This window comes from Condylura cristata, unplaced genomic scaffold (assembly GCF_000260355.1).
Source record: "Condylura cristata isolate star-nosed mole 26May11 unplaced genomic scaffold, ConCri1.0 scaffold00023, whole genome shotgun sequence".
In the NCBI taxonomy this organism is placed as follows: Eukaryota; Metazoa; Chordata; class Mammalia; order Eulipotyphla; family Talpidae; genus Condylura; species Condylura cristata.
In genome coordinates this window covers 32,306,783-32,325,222 of record NW_004567124.1, presented here as the reverse complement: position 1 = coordinate 32,325,222, position 18,440 = coordinate 32,306,783, and the positions used below count along the sequence as shown (strand labels likewise).

The window sequence follows — 18,440 nt, the reverse complement described above, 5'->3', positions numbered from 1 at the left end:
GCACATCAAGTGGAATTTACCCTAAGCAGGGATGCTTTGATATATATAAATCAATTAATGTAATACAGCATATCAACAAAAGTAAAGGTGAAAACCACATAATAATATAAAAAATGTAGATAAAGCAATTGCTAAGATTCAGCATCCACATATTATAAAAACTTTAAAGTTGGGGATAAAACATATCACAAATGAATAGGCAATATAATAATCAATGATGAAAACTGAAATCTTTCCCAATATGATCTGCCATAAGACAAAGCTTCCTATGAAAATCACTTATATTTAGCCAAATATTAGAGGTTTGGCCAGAACTATAAGATAAACACAGGAAATAAAGGGAATCCAAATAGGAAAAGAAGTGAAACTATTACTATTTGCAGGTGATATTATATATAGAAGATCTTAAAGATGCCATCAAAAAGTATTAGAAAAAAATTAATTTAGCAAAGTGGCAAGCTACAAAGTCAACATACAAAAATCCATAGTTTCATTCTATGTACTAAGAATGAAATAGTAAAAGAAATTAAGAAAATAACTCCATTTATAACTGCTTTAAAAAGAACTAAATACCAAAGAATTAACCTAACAAAGGAAGTAGATGATCTTTACAATGAGGATGACAAGTTATTATTCAAGGGCTTTGTAACATAAGGAGATGGAATGATATCAATGCTCATGGATGGGAGAATCAATATAGCCTGAATGATGATCCTGCCTAAAATGATACATAAATTTAATGTAAACTCCATTAAAAGTCCAACAATATTTTTCAAAGAAAATGAATAAAAATATTGAAGTTTATATGGAACCACAAAAGACCTTGCAAAAGGTCTTTAAGAAAAAGGAGAGAGGTCCTCCCTGGTGGCGCAGCGGGTTAAAGCACAGGACTGAGAATCGAAAGCCGGTTCCGCATGAGTTCGATTCCGCCTGCCCGGGAGGTGACCACATGTTGTGGCAGTCCTCTCCTGACCCGCCCGCTGCTCCCCTCAGCAGTGTACTTCGTCGATCTGCCTGTTCTGTTCCCCGCTCTGTCTCTGGTGAAGCCTCTCACTGCCCCTGAGCCTCTGGCCTGTACCCCAGTTCTGTATGCACAAATAAATAAATAAATCTTTAAAAAAAAAAGAAAAAGAAAAAAGGAGAATACTTAAGGTATCAGATTGACTTTATAAGTTAACTGTACGAAAAATAATATTGTACTGGCACAGAAATAGATACACAGACCAATGGAACAGATTAGAGTATAAAGATGACTCCACGTCATATCCATATTTATTTGTGATAAAACATCCATTACTGTAAAATGAAAAGACAACCTCTTTATAACAAATGAAGGTGAGAAATTGAACAACCACATGTAACATAATGAACTTGGATTACTCACTACCATTGTGCACAAAAATAAATTCCACATGGATTAAAGATTTAGATATAAGACCTACAACAATAAAATGCACGGAAGAAAACATTGGCAATATGTTCCATGATGTCAGCAATAAAGATATTTTTCATGACTCAACCCTTATGCAAGGGAATTAAAAACAAAAATAAATAATTGTGATTATGTCAAGTTAAAAAGCTTCTACACAGCAAAGGAAAATACAAGCGAATTAAATAGATAGGCTACTGAATGGGAAAAAATATTCACAGAATATATAAACAATAAAGGATTATCATATAAAAACATTCATACAATTTAGCAACAAAATAATGAACTCCATTAACAAATGGGCAACAGATATGAAGAGACAATTCTTCAAAAAAGGATATCTGCAGGATAAAAGACATATTAAAAAAATGTTCACCATCACTCCTAATAAGAGAGATACAGATTAAAACTACAATGAGATGCTAACTGAAAATGGTACATATCAAAAAGATGCCTAATAAGTGCTGGAGAGATGGAGAAAAAGAACACTATTATACTGTTGATGGGACTGAACTGTGACACCAGTGTGGAAAACAATCTGGATTTACCTTAAAAATCAAAGTTAGAAATACTGGGTGACCCAGCAATATTTCTCTTGGGTATATGTTCATAGAATATGAAACCACCAACAAAAACCCCATGTGTTCTACAATATATACAGCAACATTATTTACAAAAGTTAGGGTAGGAAGCAGCCTACATCTGCTTTAACAGATGAGTGGATCAAAAATACAGAGAATATACACACCATTGAATATTGCAAGAAAGGATGATTTTCAATAGAGGGAATCTGAAAGAACTATATCCAGCAAAGAAGCCAGAAAGTAAAAATACTGCACACTTATAAGACAATTTGAAAATGTAAAATACTTTTAATGCTACTGGACATTAATAAATATCTTGAGGGCTCTGAGGATAAGAGGGAGGAGAGAGGGAAAGGGACAAAAGAACACCAGGGAATGGTGGTGGGGGGAACAGTTAATATCAAACTATGATTAGTTTTTAGACATAGGCCTTTTCCCTTCTTTAATGTAGGTATCATTGTAAAAATTAAAAAAAAAGTTGACTATTAAAAATTAAAAAGAAAGAAAAGAACCCCCCTGCATCAAACAGCCTATTGTGTGGAGTAGATACAACACATTCAACCTGGTTGAAATTTTGGTGATGAAAACTTTGCACAAGCACTGACTTCTGCATTTACAACAGAAGTTACTGATGACCGGAGGTGCCCTATGCCAAGACTTTCTGTCATTCACTTAAACCTTTTGTTTCTGAAGCTTATGTGCAAGAGACAGTGAATGAGTCCCATCTTTTCCACATACTGAAGGCTGAGGTCCCTGCACTGAACAAAGACAGGATGAAGTAGCAACAGATTGAACAGAATGAAGTTCAACATTAAACCAAGGAAGGCTGTCAGATACAACAATCACAAAGAGAAGCTGCCAGGAGGTAACTGCCCTTGTCTTCAGGTACAAAATATTCTTTCCTAAAAGACAGCAGGAAAGACCAGAAGATAACAAAGGATCTGAGTGGAGGGACATGGATGGTTGAGAAGGAGGCACCAACCCAAAGCGTGGCAGGTACATTTACCTGAACTCCCGACTCACCACACACAGTTCTTCTGGGTCAGGGACCCAGATGCAGATTTATCTCAAGCTAAACTTCTCACTCTAGGGCCAAATCATCAGGCCCAGAGGGCCTCAGAAATCTGAGAGGTCGTAGACAAATGATACCATCAGTTCCACTAGAACATCTCCAGTAGAACATTTAAGATTTGAAATCCTTCTTGTTTTTAGGAGTAAAATGCAGAGTCCATGAAAAGTAAAGGACAAAGCAGACAATTTCAAATGAGAATATATTTTCACTGGGTACATGAATTGAGTTCTGCCTGTAAGGCCTTTGCTCTTGGGGTTGTAGCTGGTTTTAAGTTTCTTCTCTAGAGACCATACCAAATTCTTTTGAACTTTATGAATATTAGCCAACTGAAAGAGACTGCTCTGAGTTCTTTTCCCATGACTGTAGTGTTCGGAGCAGAGAAGGAATAACGCTACACAGGAGATAATGAACTTGCAGTTTAGACAAGTGGTTCTACTAGATGGCATGTGCAATTGTAAAGCAATGAATGGGTGGGGTTTCCCCACTATGGAGTGCCCCCACTAAGCTCCAAACCCTTTTGCCTAGTGATAAATTTCTGTTGTTACCACTATGACCTTCTGGCCAAAGATTAAAGATTTCTCTTTTTTGGAAGTCATGAGTAGACCAATGGCCTTCAAAATTCAGGTAATTCAAAAGGGTTAGTAGCATGAAAGCCAAAGAATTAAACTTCTGTTATTTACAGAGGGAAGGAATTGTACTGGTTACCCAGACCACTGCTAATACTTGTCATTTGCAGAGAACAATTCTTGTCTGTACCTTGCAGTGGAGCAACAACAATCAAGGGTGATATTAAGTTGGGGACTGGAGAGACCTTCACAAGTAGGGTGATTTTCCACATACAGTGTCAGAGTAAACAGGTGAAGACAGTGGAGTCAATCTTTCTACCTTGAAGCTCTACACACAGAACAATGCCAACTACCCACAGATACCACTGTGGGAATATTACAAACATGAAGGCTCAGGTTTGTGTTTAAATGTCATCTAGATTATAGATCATCACAGACCCTTTTTTTCCCCCAAACTAAGGAAAACATTTGCTTGAGGTTGCTGTACTACACTCATTATCATGACCTTTGGAAGTTATTTATGTGTAATTGGTCCTTGAATGGGAGAAACATTTGAGATTCAGATGTTGTGTTGGCTTCAAATGCCACATAATAAACCCAGAAAATAAATGCTGTTGAGTTATTTACCTGAAAAACAGTCTCGGTTGGGTCCTGCTAGAATCAGACACAAGGCTATCAGGGGGTATCATCAGAACACACTGTTCTTTCATCCTCTAGATCAATGCTTCTCTAAGTGGGGTCCTTGAACCACTAGTAGCAGCCGCACTTGGAACCTTGTTAAGATCTGACTTTAGACCTACAGAGTTAGAAACTCAAGGGGTAGGGCTCATTATTATATTTTTTAAGATTTATTTATTTATGCTTACAGAACTGGGGTACAGACAAGAGATATGGTGGGTGAGAGGAATCACCAGAGACAGAGTAGGAAGCAGAACAGGCAGACTGACAAAGTACGCTGCTGAGGATAGCAGTGGGTGGGTCAGGAGAGTTTTGCCGCGCCATGTGGGTCAGCTCCCTGGCCAGGGATCAAACTCATGCTGCAGTGGCTTCAGAGAGCTTCATACTGTGGCACTTTAACCCTTTGTGCCACCAGGGAAAGCCCCAGGCTCATTATTTTAACAAGTCTTCTGAGTGATTCTGATGCATATGAGAATTTGAGAACCACTGACTTAGCCTTTGAAGTCATCTTGCCTCTGCCATGCATCCCTTCCTTCAAGAAGACATTCCCAGAGAACAGCAATTATTTGTGGCAGCTGACATGGAAACTGGACCTACATTCTCTCTGGCTAGGATATTTTTGTTACTCTAATATTCTGATTAAAAGAGCATTGATAACCAATGATTCACCTAGTTTTGAACAATAGGCATTAGACCTTTTCTAGGCACATGTTAATAATTTTTGAATGAGTCAGAAGATGCCTCAGGATCTTATAGGACCTTACATAGTCATTCTGGGAAAACACCACCTGTCTACTAATAGAGATGTCAAACTGACTAATGTCTTCATAAATTAGTTCATATTGTATTTCAAAACCAAAGGCTTACATCACATGTCACACAATACATACCTCCCCTTCCTTCATCCCCCAGGTGCCCCACTTTGTATAGTGAATGATGCCCACAGAGTCATCCATCACTCTCTGGGAAGCCCTCTCAGACAAGCCAGCTCATCCTAGGATGCACTCTACTGCCCAAGAGCACACACGAGCACACATTCACTTTTTGCTGAATAACTGAATGATGAAAAACATGGACCTAGGGGACTTGGGCCCACCACTAATCATATCCTTGTCTCTTTTTTCTTTATGGAATATGTAATGGTTGTTACCCACTTTTTATTTATGAATGTGTCTCACTAAATCAACATAAAGGTGTCTAAACTAAAAGGAACATTTTTCAAACAACCATTGAGTAGGAGAACAGAACACTCATTCCCCTGCCTCCCAAAGCCACGCTAGCATTTTCTACTTTTCCAAATGCTCTACACATTGATGATTCAGAGTCAGAGATACACTATTTCTGGAGTCACCGTTAGAGCAGAATAAATGAATAAATATCCAGAACTGTCATGACTGGGCCCAGGTCCCTTTGGAATTGGGGAGCAACACTCGGCCATTACTTGTCTATAGATATCACAGCCATTTCGCAATGTTCCCAAAGCCTATCCAGATTCAGCAGGATGTGACTCATTGGGAAACATGAGGATTGGAAATACATTTTTCGTAGTCTCAAAAAAAGAAAAAGAAAAGAAGAGATGAGCCTGCAGGTGGAGACCTCTTGGCCATGTGTCTGATCTGACTACTCTGAAAACACTCATGGGCCTCCACTGTATTCCAGCTCAGGGAAATTTTATTAAGCAGCCTTGTTGAAATGGTCTTGGCCATTATTTCTTAGGACAATGTGCTTCTTCATCTGAAGTAAGGATCAAGTGGGAATACAGCTGCCATGGCTAGCATGCTGCCTTGCTAGCTGAAAGAGTGGTGTAGAAAAAAGGTGCTAATGTCTCAAGGCAGTATGAAAAGGGGGTTTGTACTCAATGGAACTGCCACGCCATCTACCCATCCACAGGTACTGTGTATCAGTATCTGAAGGAAAATATTGGATCTGGATAGGAGAGGTTCTGGTTTGAGAGATTTTACTAATCACTCCCTTCAGATTGATTAGAACCATAGTTTTTGCTTTATGTTCTATCAAATTGTTGTCAATTATTTTTAACTGGAGGCCAAGCTTGACAGGCTGTTGCTTGAACCTCTTCTCTTCTCTTCTATTGTCCTTGAGCAAGATCACAATTCATATAGGAGGACTCTCCTGCCCTCCTTCCAGAAGCAAGCTTACACCCTGACTTGAATGCAATGGTAGGTTATTTTGGAATGAGGGGTGGAAGTGTGGGAAAACTTTTTCTCCAAAGTTCCACACAGCAAATATTTTAGGCATTGTAGGCCAGTTTAAGGAACTATAGACACAATGAAAGCTCTGGGAACAGAGGAGAAGTTAACACATTTGTAAGGAAATCCACATCTATAAAAGGAATTTATACTAGAGAGGTCTGTACCAGAACAAAACTCTTATCAGAGATCACCTGAGAAACTTACCTGGGTGGCAGGGACAGGGAAAGCAGCTCAGCTTGAATTGTCCCCCTCCTACCTTTACTGAAGCACCCCGAGTCCCCTCTCTATCCTTAGCTCAGGAAGCTATAGATACCTCAATCACCTAGGTGCCTTTTGAGTCTCATATCTTTGCAGGATTCCATTTATATGTATGTAATTAAAATTTCATTTTTTCTTCTAGTAATCTGTATTTTCATGGGGGTGTTTCAGCTAAGAATAATGAAGGATGCAGGAAAAATTAAATTACTTCTCTTCCTCTACACAGTGCGAAAGCAGCCATGGATAGCATGCAAACAGGAGAGGAGATTTTGTTTCAATAAAACATTATTTAAAAAATAGGCAGTGGGCCAGATCTGGCCCTGGGCCATAAATTACTGATGGTTTTTCTAGAACTCAGAGTGTCAACACTCATGTTTGATTCTTTCTTGCATAACTTCAATTCATGTTGATGCTTTTTCTTGAAGATGGAGAACATGTGGTCATCAATCTTGGAAACAGTCTCTCCTTTGACTGAAGAGCAAAACCAGGTCATTAGCACACATGTGCCCTCCTGATGCCATCTGCAGGGGGACTGTTAATAGTAGTCGTGTACTCAGGTGCATAAAGGGGGGATTGAGACCCAAAGCAGCCCCAGAGAACAAAAGAACCTGAAGTTTTGGGTTGTCAAGGATTTAGAACTCAACATCAATGTCTCCTCATTTTGCAGAAGAGGAAACCAAAGCCTGATGGTAACAAAGTACTTGCTCATTTTTCCAAAGATGGACATAAGCCACATGGCCCTAGCTGACTGCTGGGTCCCTCCTAGATAAACTAGCAGAGCTGCAGGGTACTGTGATCGTTCTCTGTCCAGAGTGGCCTTCCTGCTCACTGTTCTCCTTTGAGTACTGCACTGGGTTGGTGACCTCTGTGGGAAGATACTTACTAGACCTCTCCCTGGGGGTTTTGGTGTTGAAGACGGAGAGTGGATTATAGCGGTTAAGGGTGGGCTCCAGGAACGCCACTGGTATGGCAGCTGCCAGTGAGGCCAGACATTCTCCAAGGGCAGGACGTTGCCTGGAAACAAAGAAGTCAATTTAGAAGTGATTTCGCCTCCATGTTGGTCCAATGCATTGAGGGACCAGCCCTGATTCACAAGATGTCTCAGGCCCTTCTCAGACCACTTCTCACCGGACATCCCAGGTTTGGGAAGGCCATACACATTCCTACCTCCCCCACCTTTCTCTGAGCACTAACCAATAGGTTTACAAAGGCCATACCCACTAGAACCTAGTTCTTAAATGCCAAGGTGATAAAATACACTCTGTATCTTGGTTCTCTTTCAGAATGTTTGACAGCAACTTCTGTGGTAGGCAAGATGAATTTGATTCTCCTTCTCCTCAAAGTGCTTTAAAATAATCTGTAATTTTGGCCCTCCCTGGTGGCGCAGCGGGTTAAAGCACTGCACTAAGAAACTAAAGCCACTTCCACATGAGTTCAATTTCCGCCTGCCCCGGAGGTGACCACATGGCGAGGCAGACCTCTCCTGACCCGCCCGCTGCTCCCCTCAGCAGAGTACTTCGTCGATCTGCCCGTTCTGCTTCCCGCTCTGTCTCTGGTGAATCCTCTCACCCTCCGCATCTCTGGCCTGTACCCCAGTTCTGTACAAATAAATAAATAAATTTAAAAAAAAATCTGTAATTTCTTTGTCTATATTCTCTGTAAAGGGAACCTGTATTTCTGATGGGAACAGTAAACAATAGGCCAGAAGGTCCAATGAGATACAAAATAAAATACCTGCCTTGCAATAGAAACCATGGGTCCTAAAGCATAGTGTTTCATTTAGAGGAAAGGCCTCTAACACCTATTCAATCCCTCATTTTAAAATATTCGAGTGGCCACCATCTATTGATTTAAAGTTTCTTGGTGAAACCCACAATCAAAGCCAAAATGCTTCGAGTTCCTAGTTCAGGTTTCTGGTTCTCTGACCCACAGGGCCTATGCTTGCAGGTAGTCAATGTATAAGCATAAGTAGTGGGAATGAATCAGAAGGTGGCCAGAGCAGAGTCAGGTCAGAAATAACACGTCCCCTCCCAGTCCTGGGCTTAGCCTGGGCATCTACTGTGGAACCTAGTGGGTTCTCTCCGCTAGTGAGACAACACAGGGACAGTGCTGGCTCGAAGGCCTGGCATAGCGGCTGCCATCTATTGCTTTCTGATGAATGAAGAGGCCAGAGCCATCTGTTTCCCACCCATCAATCTCTTCTGCCACTCACTGCCATTCAGTCACCTGTCCTGTGAGTGACACGTGATGTCAGTTCCAAAATAAGCAGAAAAATTTCTTCAAATAAACCAATAATGTGAGTCTTTTGTTAGGCCTTGATACAAGGATAATTAGAGGAAAATGCAGACAAAAGGTCTATAATTAGGAATTGGATGGGGCTTACAGTATTTGAGCCCATCTTTTTTGCCTTTCTCTGTGGCTGATCAACTCAAATTGCATGCCAATGCTCTGTGTATGAAGCCCAATAGCAGAATCCCTGGGAACTGGGGGTGTCAGGCTGCCACCTAGGGGGTGCTGCCCCCCTAATCTTCCTTCCATTCCCCACCAAAACCTGTACCCAAGATTGTGCTCATTACCTTTCACTGTGACAACAGCCAACCAATTCCAGCAGCATCAACAAGCCAGAACATCAAAACTATAGGTCTCTGGATATAACAATCATTTACTGTGGGGTGGGGGTGTCTAGGGGTGTCATTATTCACAGAGTTGCTGGCCAGATAGTCTTAATTAACCTTTACTTCACACTAGGTGGTGAAAACCCTTTTTTACTAAATGTAGACTCCTGAAGCAAAGTGATAAAATAACAATTATGCATGATTATTATAGGGGTTGTAATCAACCTGCAACTTCATTATAGTATATAGAGAAACATGCTTGTGTTGGATTATAAACGTGTTCTTACTGGTCCTGAAAAATAAAATGACAATATGAGGTAGAATCAGAACCTGCAGGGGGCAAGCTCAAGGGGCAAACAGCCCATCCTCTTTGCCTTTGAGACCAGTCAACTCAAGTTGCGAGCCAATGCTGAGAAACATTATTCTGCTTGAGAGACAAGAAAACTTTGCTTGATTAGATGGAGGTGGGGGTGGGGTGCTGGGGGTGGGGGTGTGGGAGGCTGCTGGGGGCTGAGTGAGTTGGCAGAGAGCTGTGTATTTCTTGGAAGCCCTCTCTCCCAATCTTCAGCCAAGTTATCAAACTTAGGGGAAAAATGTTCTGTCAATTACTTAAAGGCACAATTAATAATTGTGGTTTTATTCTTCATCTTCCACTTTCTTCTGATGGGCTTTTAGGCTTATTTGGCTGGGAAGTGGCTAGCTCTAAATCATGAGAAATGAATCCATTGTACAATGGAAGATAGCAATGGACTTTTAGTGAACTTAATGAAATCTACCCACATGGTGATATATAATGATGTACACCTTAAACTTGCATAATGCTATAATGCAATGCCACTTCAATACAAAATTAAAAAATAAAATCAGCAAGTAAAAGGGGTTAGGCCAGGCAGTCATTTCTTAGTTAATGGCACAACATTGTTCTTCCTTAGATTTGTATTCAAATCCCCCATCTAGGTCTGTAACAGAGGACACAAAGCAGATGCTCCTATGTCCTGGGTATTAATGCTGCTAGGGGCTCTACTTGGAGGCTGCATCAGGTGAAAAGGGAGCCAGTGAGACTGGGGGTTCTGCAGAGACCTGGCTTACTCTTTGGGGAGCATTTGCAAGGCCACTTCACATCTCACCAGGCCCAAACCAGTTGTTTGCCTGTATTTGTCCCTCCACCATCTTTTCTTCCAGATTATGATTTCTTCCCTTCTTTGCTAAGTTCAAGGTGGTGGGAAGGTATGAGAAGAGAGGTATCATTTTAATTGCAATACTGAAGGAACTGACACACCCTCAGTGACAATGAGGACAGAAAGGACCCGCAGACATCAAGTATGAAGAGTCACATGCCACTATTCTGTTCAGTCAACAGTCTCCCCGTTATCACCAAACACAGTGACAAATGAAGAGAAATATTGTATTTCTGCTCTATAGCCTTGCTTTGGAGAATGATGATGATGAAGTGAGTTAAGCTGTGAAGGGGAAAGAAATGCCACTGGATGAGCATTGATGAAAGAAAGTCTGGGTGATAGAGGTGGCAGTAGTGATTCACATCTGAGAGCAGATTTTAGTTGGTTTTGGGGGGTAAACCTAAGAAACAGCTGTGCTTGTGTTGCTTGGTGCTAAGTTGACCTATCTCCTCTCACCAAAATTAAAGTCATCATCTCAAGAAAGTGGATTGCCAGAGAGTCTGACTCAAAGACACTCCTTGGGACCCAACTTGGAGCTAACCTGACGATACTGGCTCAAGTAACACGGCATGGAGTTCCCTGCCCTCTCTCACTTAATTACTGACAACCCTGAGTCTCAACAAGGTTAATAATAGTGCATTTTCTTAGATTCGAAAAAACATAAGGCCAGTTAGCCCTACCACCAAGAAGGATAAACATTTCTCCACGTCTGGCTTTTAACAATTCTGTAAAGGTAAAGCACAAAAGTGTGACAGTAATACCAGTGTGGAGGCCCTTGATCCTTAGGCCAAAAGGAACATTCTAGGCAAGGCCTGGAGCATTAGTGCTTTCTGGTTACTAGCATCCCCTTGTGGATGCTGTGGGTGTGGACCAAACAATACAAGGGCCACAGAAACAGCTCTACTGCAAAGAACAGCTTGAAAGTTTATTTGTAGATATAGTAATTCTGCCCCCTCAGTTATTACTACCTAATGCAGTATTTTTCATCCACTGCAGTTTTGAAAGTTCCTTTATATATATTTCAGAAGATGTTAAAGAGAAAAACAGCAGAGAGTGGGGTCATGGCTCTGGGTAGTAATACCAGCAGTCTTGAAGGGCTAGGGAAGCATGCGATGTTTAATTATAAACAGTTGGTTACAAAGGCGGAGGTAGAGCAGATAGAAAGTATCTCTAAAATATGATGGGAACACTACAGTCTTCATTTGAAATAAAATGGACTTTCAATGTTTAATGTAACCCATTTCCAGACTTAATTTTCTCAGCCAACCTCCCTCCTCCGCCTCATTAAACGCTCCTTCCATGAGCCCAAGAACACGGATGTTAAAAACCAGAAATATCTTCCATGGTTACATGCATGCACGGCTTTACCTATCTGAGAACTCCACTCTCAGTGACCTTCTCAGCACTGTCTTAATTAGAAAATATTCCAAAAGAAGAGCCACTGTTTTGGATCTTCAGTGACTGTCCTGTTCACATGCACTCTGTTACCGAGATGACTGGAGACTTTCCTATCCACATGTAAACAAAGTACAGCTTGAATCCAAGTGTTCTGTGATCCCCTGGCAACATTACAGATAGTCTCTAGCCAAGGAAACATGAGTAAATGGTGATGGAGAAATGTTGAATTTTATTATACTTTCCTCTTTAAAATTCACGAGATTTTGGGGGAGGGTGGAATTGTTAAGGGGAAAGATGCCTTAAAAGAACTCTGCAGAGTCTTGTGGACTCCACCCCCTACTCTAGCTTTCTGGATCCCACCCCTTACTCCAGTGATTGGAAAACTACAACTCCCAGCAGTACCAAGGAGAGAACAGCGAGGACCCAAGGGCGGAGCTAAGCAGCATTCTGGGACTTTGGGGGATAAATAGTAAGTGGTTTTCCAACTGTCACTCTGGAGAGGGAATGGTTCTCTCTCTCTGGAGCAACTCTCAGACCCTGTGACTGGGGCTGGCAGCGTTAGTTTGGGACTAGAGCTCCAAGTTAGCCCAGCTGGTAAAGTAGTCCAGCTACTTAATATCCCTCTCTCTTTCCCTGGGTTGTTTCCTTTTCCTTTCCCCTTTTTGTAAATAAACCCATTACCTTTTTTGTGTGTGTCTGCAGAAAATTACATTTTGAGTGCGCGAGTGAGGCCCCACAGACAGGCAGCCCAAGTCCACTCTGGGCTACCCTGTAACAGAGTGGGGAAGAATTCTGGATTTCTGCCAAAATTAGAAAATGTGTTGTAACTTCCATCACAAAGTTATGGACCACATCAAAGGAGGATGCTGGAACTAAAACTGAATTTTGAGACACAATGATGAGGGTGAAAATCTCTAGAAATAAACATGGGAATTTGGAAGAGCACAGAAGATAAGTTTTTGTTTTAATTACTAAAGGCAAAGGGTATGAGTAGGGTTTGGGACAACAGTTGGACCGCACACGGTGGCCAGACTCCACACTGCAGTGGCAGACAGCACTGGAGTAGGGAAGGCATGTATGTGCCATCAGTCTGGAGAACCACCTGAGATGAGTGGAATGGAAGAGTATAAAGTAACATATTCTACTGCTGCTGCCCCAGCTCCTTCACAGGAGAGTACAAATACACATTAGGTCACTGAGGAAAATTCCAGAGACCATATAATGCACTAAGAATCTCACCAACCTTTCCCTTGAGCCAGCTATCCTCTTTTCTTGGGAGAGGACACCAAAGGCTAAGGGTGGACACATTTCTAGCCGTACATAAGTGTCCAGCTGATATAATGGGAAAGAATTAGTCCTAAACCAACTTCTCAGATTTTTAAGTTGCCTGACTTTGCTTTACTTACACACACACACACACACCCACACACCCACCCATGTACAATCTCTTTTTTTTCCATTCTAGACAACTAGAATTGTAGCAAATGAAGAATAGTCAAAAACATAGGTCAGGAGATTATCCACAAAAAAAAAAAAAAAAAGGTGGGAAAATTCTCTCTGTATACCTGTAAACTCAATGAAAACAAATCATGAGTCAATAACATGGGATTTGTAAAATCATACAAATACAAAACAGAAGAGAACTAGCTAAGAGGTGCCAGAGAGAAAATGAGGGATGTGAAAGTAAAAAAAAAAAAAGAAAGAAAGCTCCAACAATTATATAATAAAACTGGAGACTAAATAGAGGAAAGCCTGATTCTAAGGCTGAGGGGGACACATTAAGTTCTCAGAAGCAGAAGGGACTGAAGTTAATGAGCTTTAAGTCTTAAAAAACAAAACAAAAAACCTAATCTGCAGCCAGCTTCTCCATTCCTACCACAAAGTCACGGGTAAGTGGAATAAATTGCCTCACCCAGGAAATATACCAGGTCAGAACACAAAGAAGCAAAGTTTATATGCTTCTCAGGGAAGAAAATTATGATTCCAGGATTTTATATCTCAGAAACTGTTCACATATAAAGGTAAAGCATAATATTCTAAAATACCAAGTACTCAAGAATATCTAAGAACTTACTTGTATCTTAATACCTAGAGAAACAACCACATATTGATAAATCTGGCCACCAAGAAAGAAATAAAAATAAAAATTTGGGGATGAAGAAGTCACATTTCAAAGGATTTATGATGCATTGAATTATTTAAATATAAACTAAGGTAACCAATTTTGAGACTATTTGCGTTAGAATAGGCTATAAGTGTTATCCATATATAATTTCTAATGTTATATAGCAAAAAAGAAAGGCAGAAAGGGTAGGGAGAGGTGGGGAAATGTTCAAAATTTGCTAATCTTAATACAGTTAATGGTTATTGTATCTATATGACAAATTAAACAAACATGAGGAGCATGACAAGAAAAGTTGGATTTTTGCTTTATCCAGGGCAAAGGTGCCAAACAATATTATGAGCCCATGTATGTAAAATGTACACATATGGAAAATAACTAGAATGGCATCCTTTGGGAACTAGATTCAGGTGTGTGTGAAGGGGGGATGGGGAGGGAAACAGGAGGGAGGGAAAATTCAAAATCATTTGAATTTTTAAAAAGGTATGTCTTTCATAATACAAAAGAAAACAAATGAAAGTCACGAATAGTGACATCATGTCTTCAGGATTTAAATCTTCAATTCCTTAGTTGCTGCACTCACACAGAGCCATTGGGGAGATCTTGACCTTGACCTTGACCTAGGTGCATCAAGCCTTGGCTGTTAAGAACTTGAGTATAAAGCCCAGGAGCCAGTGATCACAATACTACCCCAGACTGAGGATGATGAATATGTGAGTACGGTATGAAAGTCACCAGGAAGCGATCTCATTCTGATGTTTCAGAGTTGAGGTTTTTTGATTCCCTCACCCCCAAGAGAATGGATAGGCCTTTCAAATGTAGGACAAAAACATACACACATACAGATGTACATAATACACACATGCGTAAGTCAGAATAAGCCAAGATATTGAGAAAATATCCACAAATGTTCAGTGGAAGGAATCATTTAAAGACACCTTTCCTGAGTGAAATTCAGAATTAAATGGAAAAAATTATTCTCTTACTGACTTGAGATAGGATACATTTAAAACTTTTGCCCGTTCAATTCCTATTACTAACTGACCAAAATATTAGTCTATATTTTATGTACAATAAAGGAAGCTGTACAACTATAAGGAATTGAAATCATAATTGGAATAAATGAACCACTAGTTCTTCAGCTAATTTATTGAACTCTGGAAGCTGTGATGATGAAAATACAGGCATTTGTTCAGCATTTTTTTGTAACTAGTACATGATTTCTTGAAGGAGTCAAAGTCTCTTTGTTTTCCTGAGAAATTTGAATCTATGTAAGTCCTGATGTGAACTGAATTTATCCTTGTCTTGTTTGATAAACTGAGGCGACACATGGGGTACATATACAAAGGGGATATTCACACACATTTTATGTCCAGACTGAGTTCCTTCCACTTTCCTCATTTGAAAGAACAAGAAAAAAGGGAGTAAAAAAGTCTCCCTCGGATAAGACTAAGTCCAGAGTTTGGATAATACTATGTTTATCCTTCTGATCTTCCCTGTGGATTAAAGTATAACAACACAACAGAGGGCCCTTTGCTGCTGAAAAGCAGAGGGTCACCAAAGCCCTGCATTGCTCCAGGCAGATTAGAGAGCAGAGCTGGAACCCAAGGACCTCTGCAAATCAGTTTGTTCAGATTCGAGATTATTGAACAGCATTTCTGCAACCAGTATGTGCACTTGCTTAAAACTAACATTAATCTGACAGCCGAGGATGACAAAGGTCCAGGATGGTATCACAGAAGAAACTCATTAAACACTAAAGCAACTGCCGCATTCCCTTGAGCTTCTCAGCGAGCTTTAACCACAGGAACCCTGGAAGCTATTGGGAAGCTGTGATTATGAAGAAACATTTCTTTGGCATTTTTTGGTCACTAAACACATGACTCAGGCTGGCTAATAATGCTCCTCACACTACATACATATATTATCCATCTTCACCCCATTCGTAAGTCTCAATAGCCTCATTGTACTTCTTAATGTTGCCAAGCATTCAGAGGCTTGAAATCACCAACCCATTTGAGTGAGCACTTCCATTGTGCTGGATTGAAATATATTATTAAGTGTTTGTGAAGAAAGTAACATTTTTTCTGAGCCTGACTGTGCTTGTCTCTTTCTTGACTAATTACCTTTCAACATAGATGTTCTTTCCAGTCCCAAGGGCGTAGAGGCTGCACAGTATGTGGTAGCATGAAATCTGCACATCGCCCACTGGAAAGAAGAGAAAGGGGGTGTCATAGCTGTGCATCAATCCCTAGGCCCTCCAAGGGGAAACACGCCAGCACCATTCAAGAGCCAAGATCGCAGTCTTGGAGAGTTTACCCCTCACCCATCCCCTCGCATCCTGATGCTAGTTGCTGCAATGGGAGAGAAAACCCTGATAGGAAAACACCTTTTTCTAAGCCACCCAGTTCTTCTGGGGAGCTTCTGATGTGGATCACATCGCTTCTTAGGGAAAGGAACCATGTGACCAGTCAGTCCTTCCATATGGGGTCTTATTTTTCCCCAATATAGAGAGACACCATAGTCAAATGTTACCTAGGACATTATTTCTTTCCTTTGGAAGGAAGAACATAAGAAATATGAAGCCTGACTGGGTCTTTCATTCTAGCAGATGGACATGACATCCCCATGTCTTCAGAGAGAGCCAAGTTCCTCATGCATGCCTTTGTCAGGTACTCTGATAGCTATTTTTCACAAGGCAATTCAATTGTATCACGATTTTGCCATGTTTTCTAAGGAAGAGGCAAGTTACAACTAGTAACACAGTTTAAGCCATAGACTAAATGCTCCTGTTAATGTCTAGTGCTCTTAATATGGGACTCGTTTCATACAATATGAACTAGTTTAAGTTTTTATTTTCAACAAGGAAGTATATTGTTCTCATGATGCAAAATGAGGAGTTTGATATTCCCCGACGGTTCCCTTTTCTTCCCATGGAAATAACTGGCTTTCAGGTGCTCAGGTGTACCAGCCTAGAGATCAACAACTGGTTAAAGTAAATCATGTGCCAACACCAAAAGTGTGAAACTGAATTTTGATGGCAGTGTATTTGCAAGGAGGTCATACCTGGTATTAAATGCAAATTCAAGTAAATCCAACCAGCTACGGTTTTCTTCTGAAGCCTTGGATAATGAAATGCTAGCATCTTTCCTTTGCTTCTGGTGGCCAATGAATAAATTAGGGCTTTTAAACAGGAAAATTGGTGTCTGAAAAACCCCAGGAGCAAACCTGTATCTCCTGCTGGATTACTCAGATAACCTTTTCAAATTAAGTGGGAGCACAATGGCTCAGGTTGATACTAGCAGGTGGAAAATTCTGGTCCAGAATAATAGTGGGGAAGATTAAATATTATATACTTAAATTTGGGGTCCTTCCCCTCAAAGACTCAATTACTTCATTTTTAAAACTCAGGAAGAAAAATGTATAGGAAAATTTTCTCTACTCACTCCTCAAGGTCAACCTAAGTGAATGAGCCTCCACCCTCTCTCCATGGCTTTGTGCCTATAAATCCGTGACAAACAAACTGTGACTCACAGAGCAAATCCACCCCGAACTGATGCTGGGCGACGTGCTCAAAGATGGATGTCAGGATGGGGAGCAGAGCCACAGTGGTGTAGTTAATATTCTGAGACACGCCTTTGATCTGTGTTCTGGAATGGGTAAACTTCCCAAGCTTCAGGTTTTCTGAAGTCTTCTCTAAGTCTTCTGCAGCATTTTCAAAAAATGCTCTCAACCCAGCCTTCACCAGCTCCGAGCCTGACTTCATGACAGTCCTGTAAACAAACAGTGTTGAAAACAGAGCATAATCCAAGACTGTGGTCAATCCCTTCTTGACACTGGTGACTCGGTGCACCCTGGGTAGGCATTGGGCACTGCTGTCTCCTGAGGAGACTGTGTTGGGAGGTCGAGGGAGTCGTTAGCATCCAGGAGGGCCTTTGGCTCACACAATCCCAAAGGGGGATGGCAGAGGGCCATGGTGCTTGGCTGGAGAGAATTAAAGCTCAACATTTTTTTGAAAATGTAGAGGATGATTTAGAATAAAACTGAGCAGTGACGTGCTGTCTCCATAGTGTCGCAGCTGGCTACATTCTCCTATAAGCATTAATTAAGAAGAGGGAGAGGTGGCCTCTCCTAGTGGCACAATGGGTTAAAGCACCACATTATGAAGCTGTCCAAAGCCACTGCAGCATGAGTTTGATCCCTGGCCAGAGAGCTGACCCACATGGTGTGGCAGATCTCTCCTGACCCGCCCACTCAGCAGTATATTTTGTCAATCTGCCTATTCTTCTCTCCACTCTGTCTCTGGTGAATCCTCTCACCCACCACACCT

General features: G+C 40.9%; 1 protein-coding gene across 1 annotated transcript in view; it reads right to left on the bottom strand.

Annotated features, from left to right (window-relative positions):
* Positions 1 to 18,440, bottom strand: part of RYR3 (ryanodine receptor 3) — a 358,818-nt gene that overhangs the window by 71,940 nt on the left and 268,438 nt on the right. The window contains exons 63-65 of the mRNA XM_004687571.2: positions 17,645 to 17,883; positions 16,237 to 16,318; positions 7,681 to 7,811 (exon numbers count right to left, since the gene is read on the bottom strand). Coding sequence (XP_004687628.1) covers positions 7,681 to 7,811; positions 16,237 to 16,318; positions 17,645 to 17,883 — 452 coding nt within the window. The remainder of the gene's footprint in view (positions 1 to 7,680; positions 7,812 to 16,236; positions 16,319 to 17,644; positions 17,884 to 18,440) is intronic.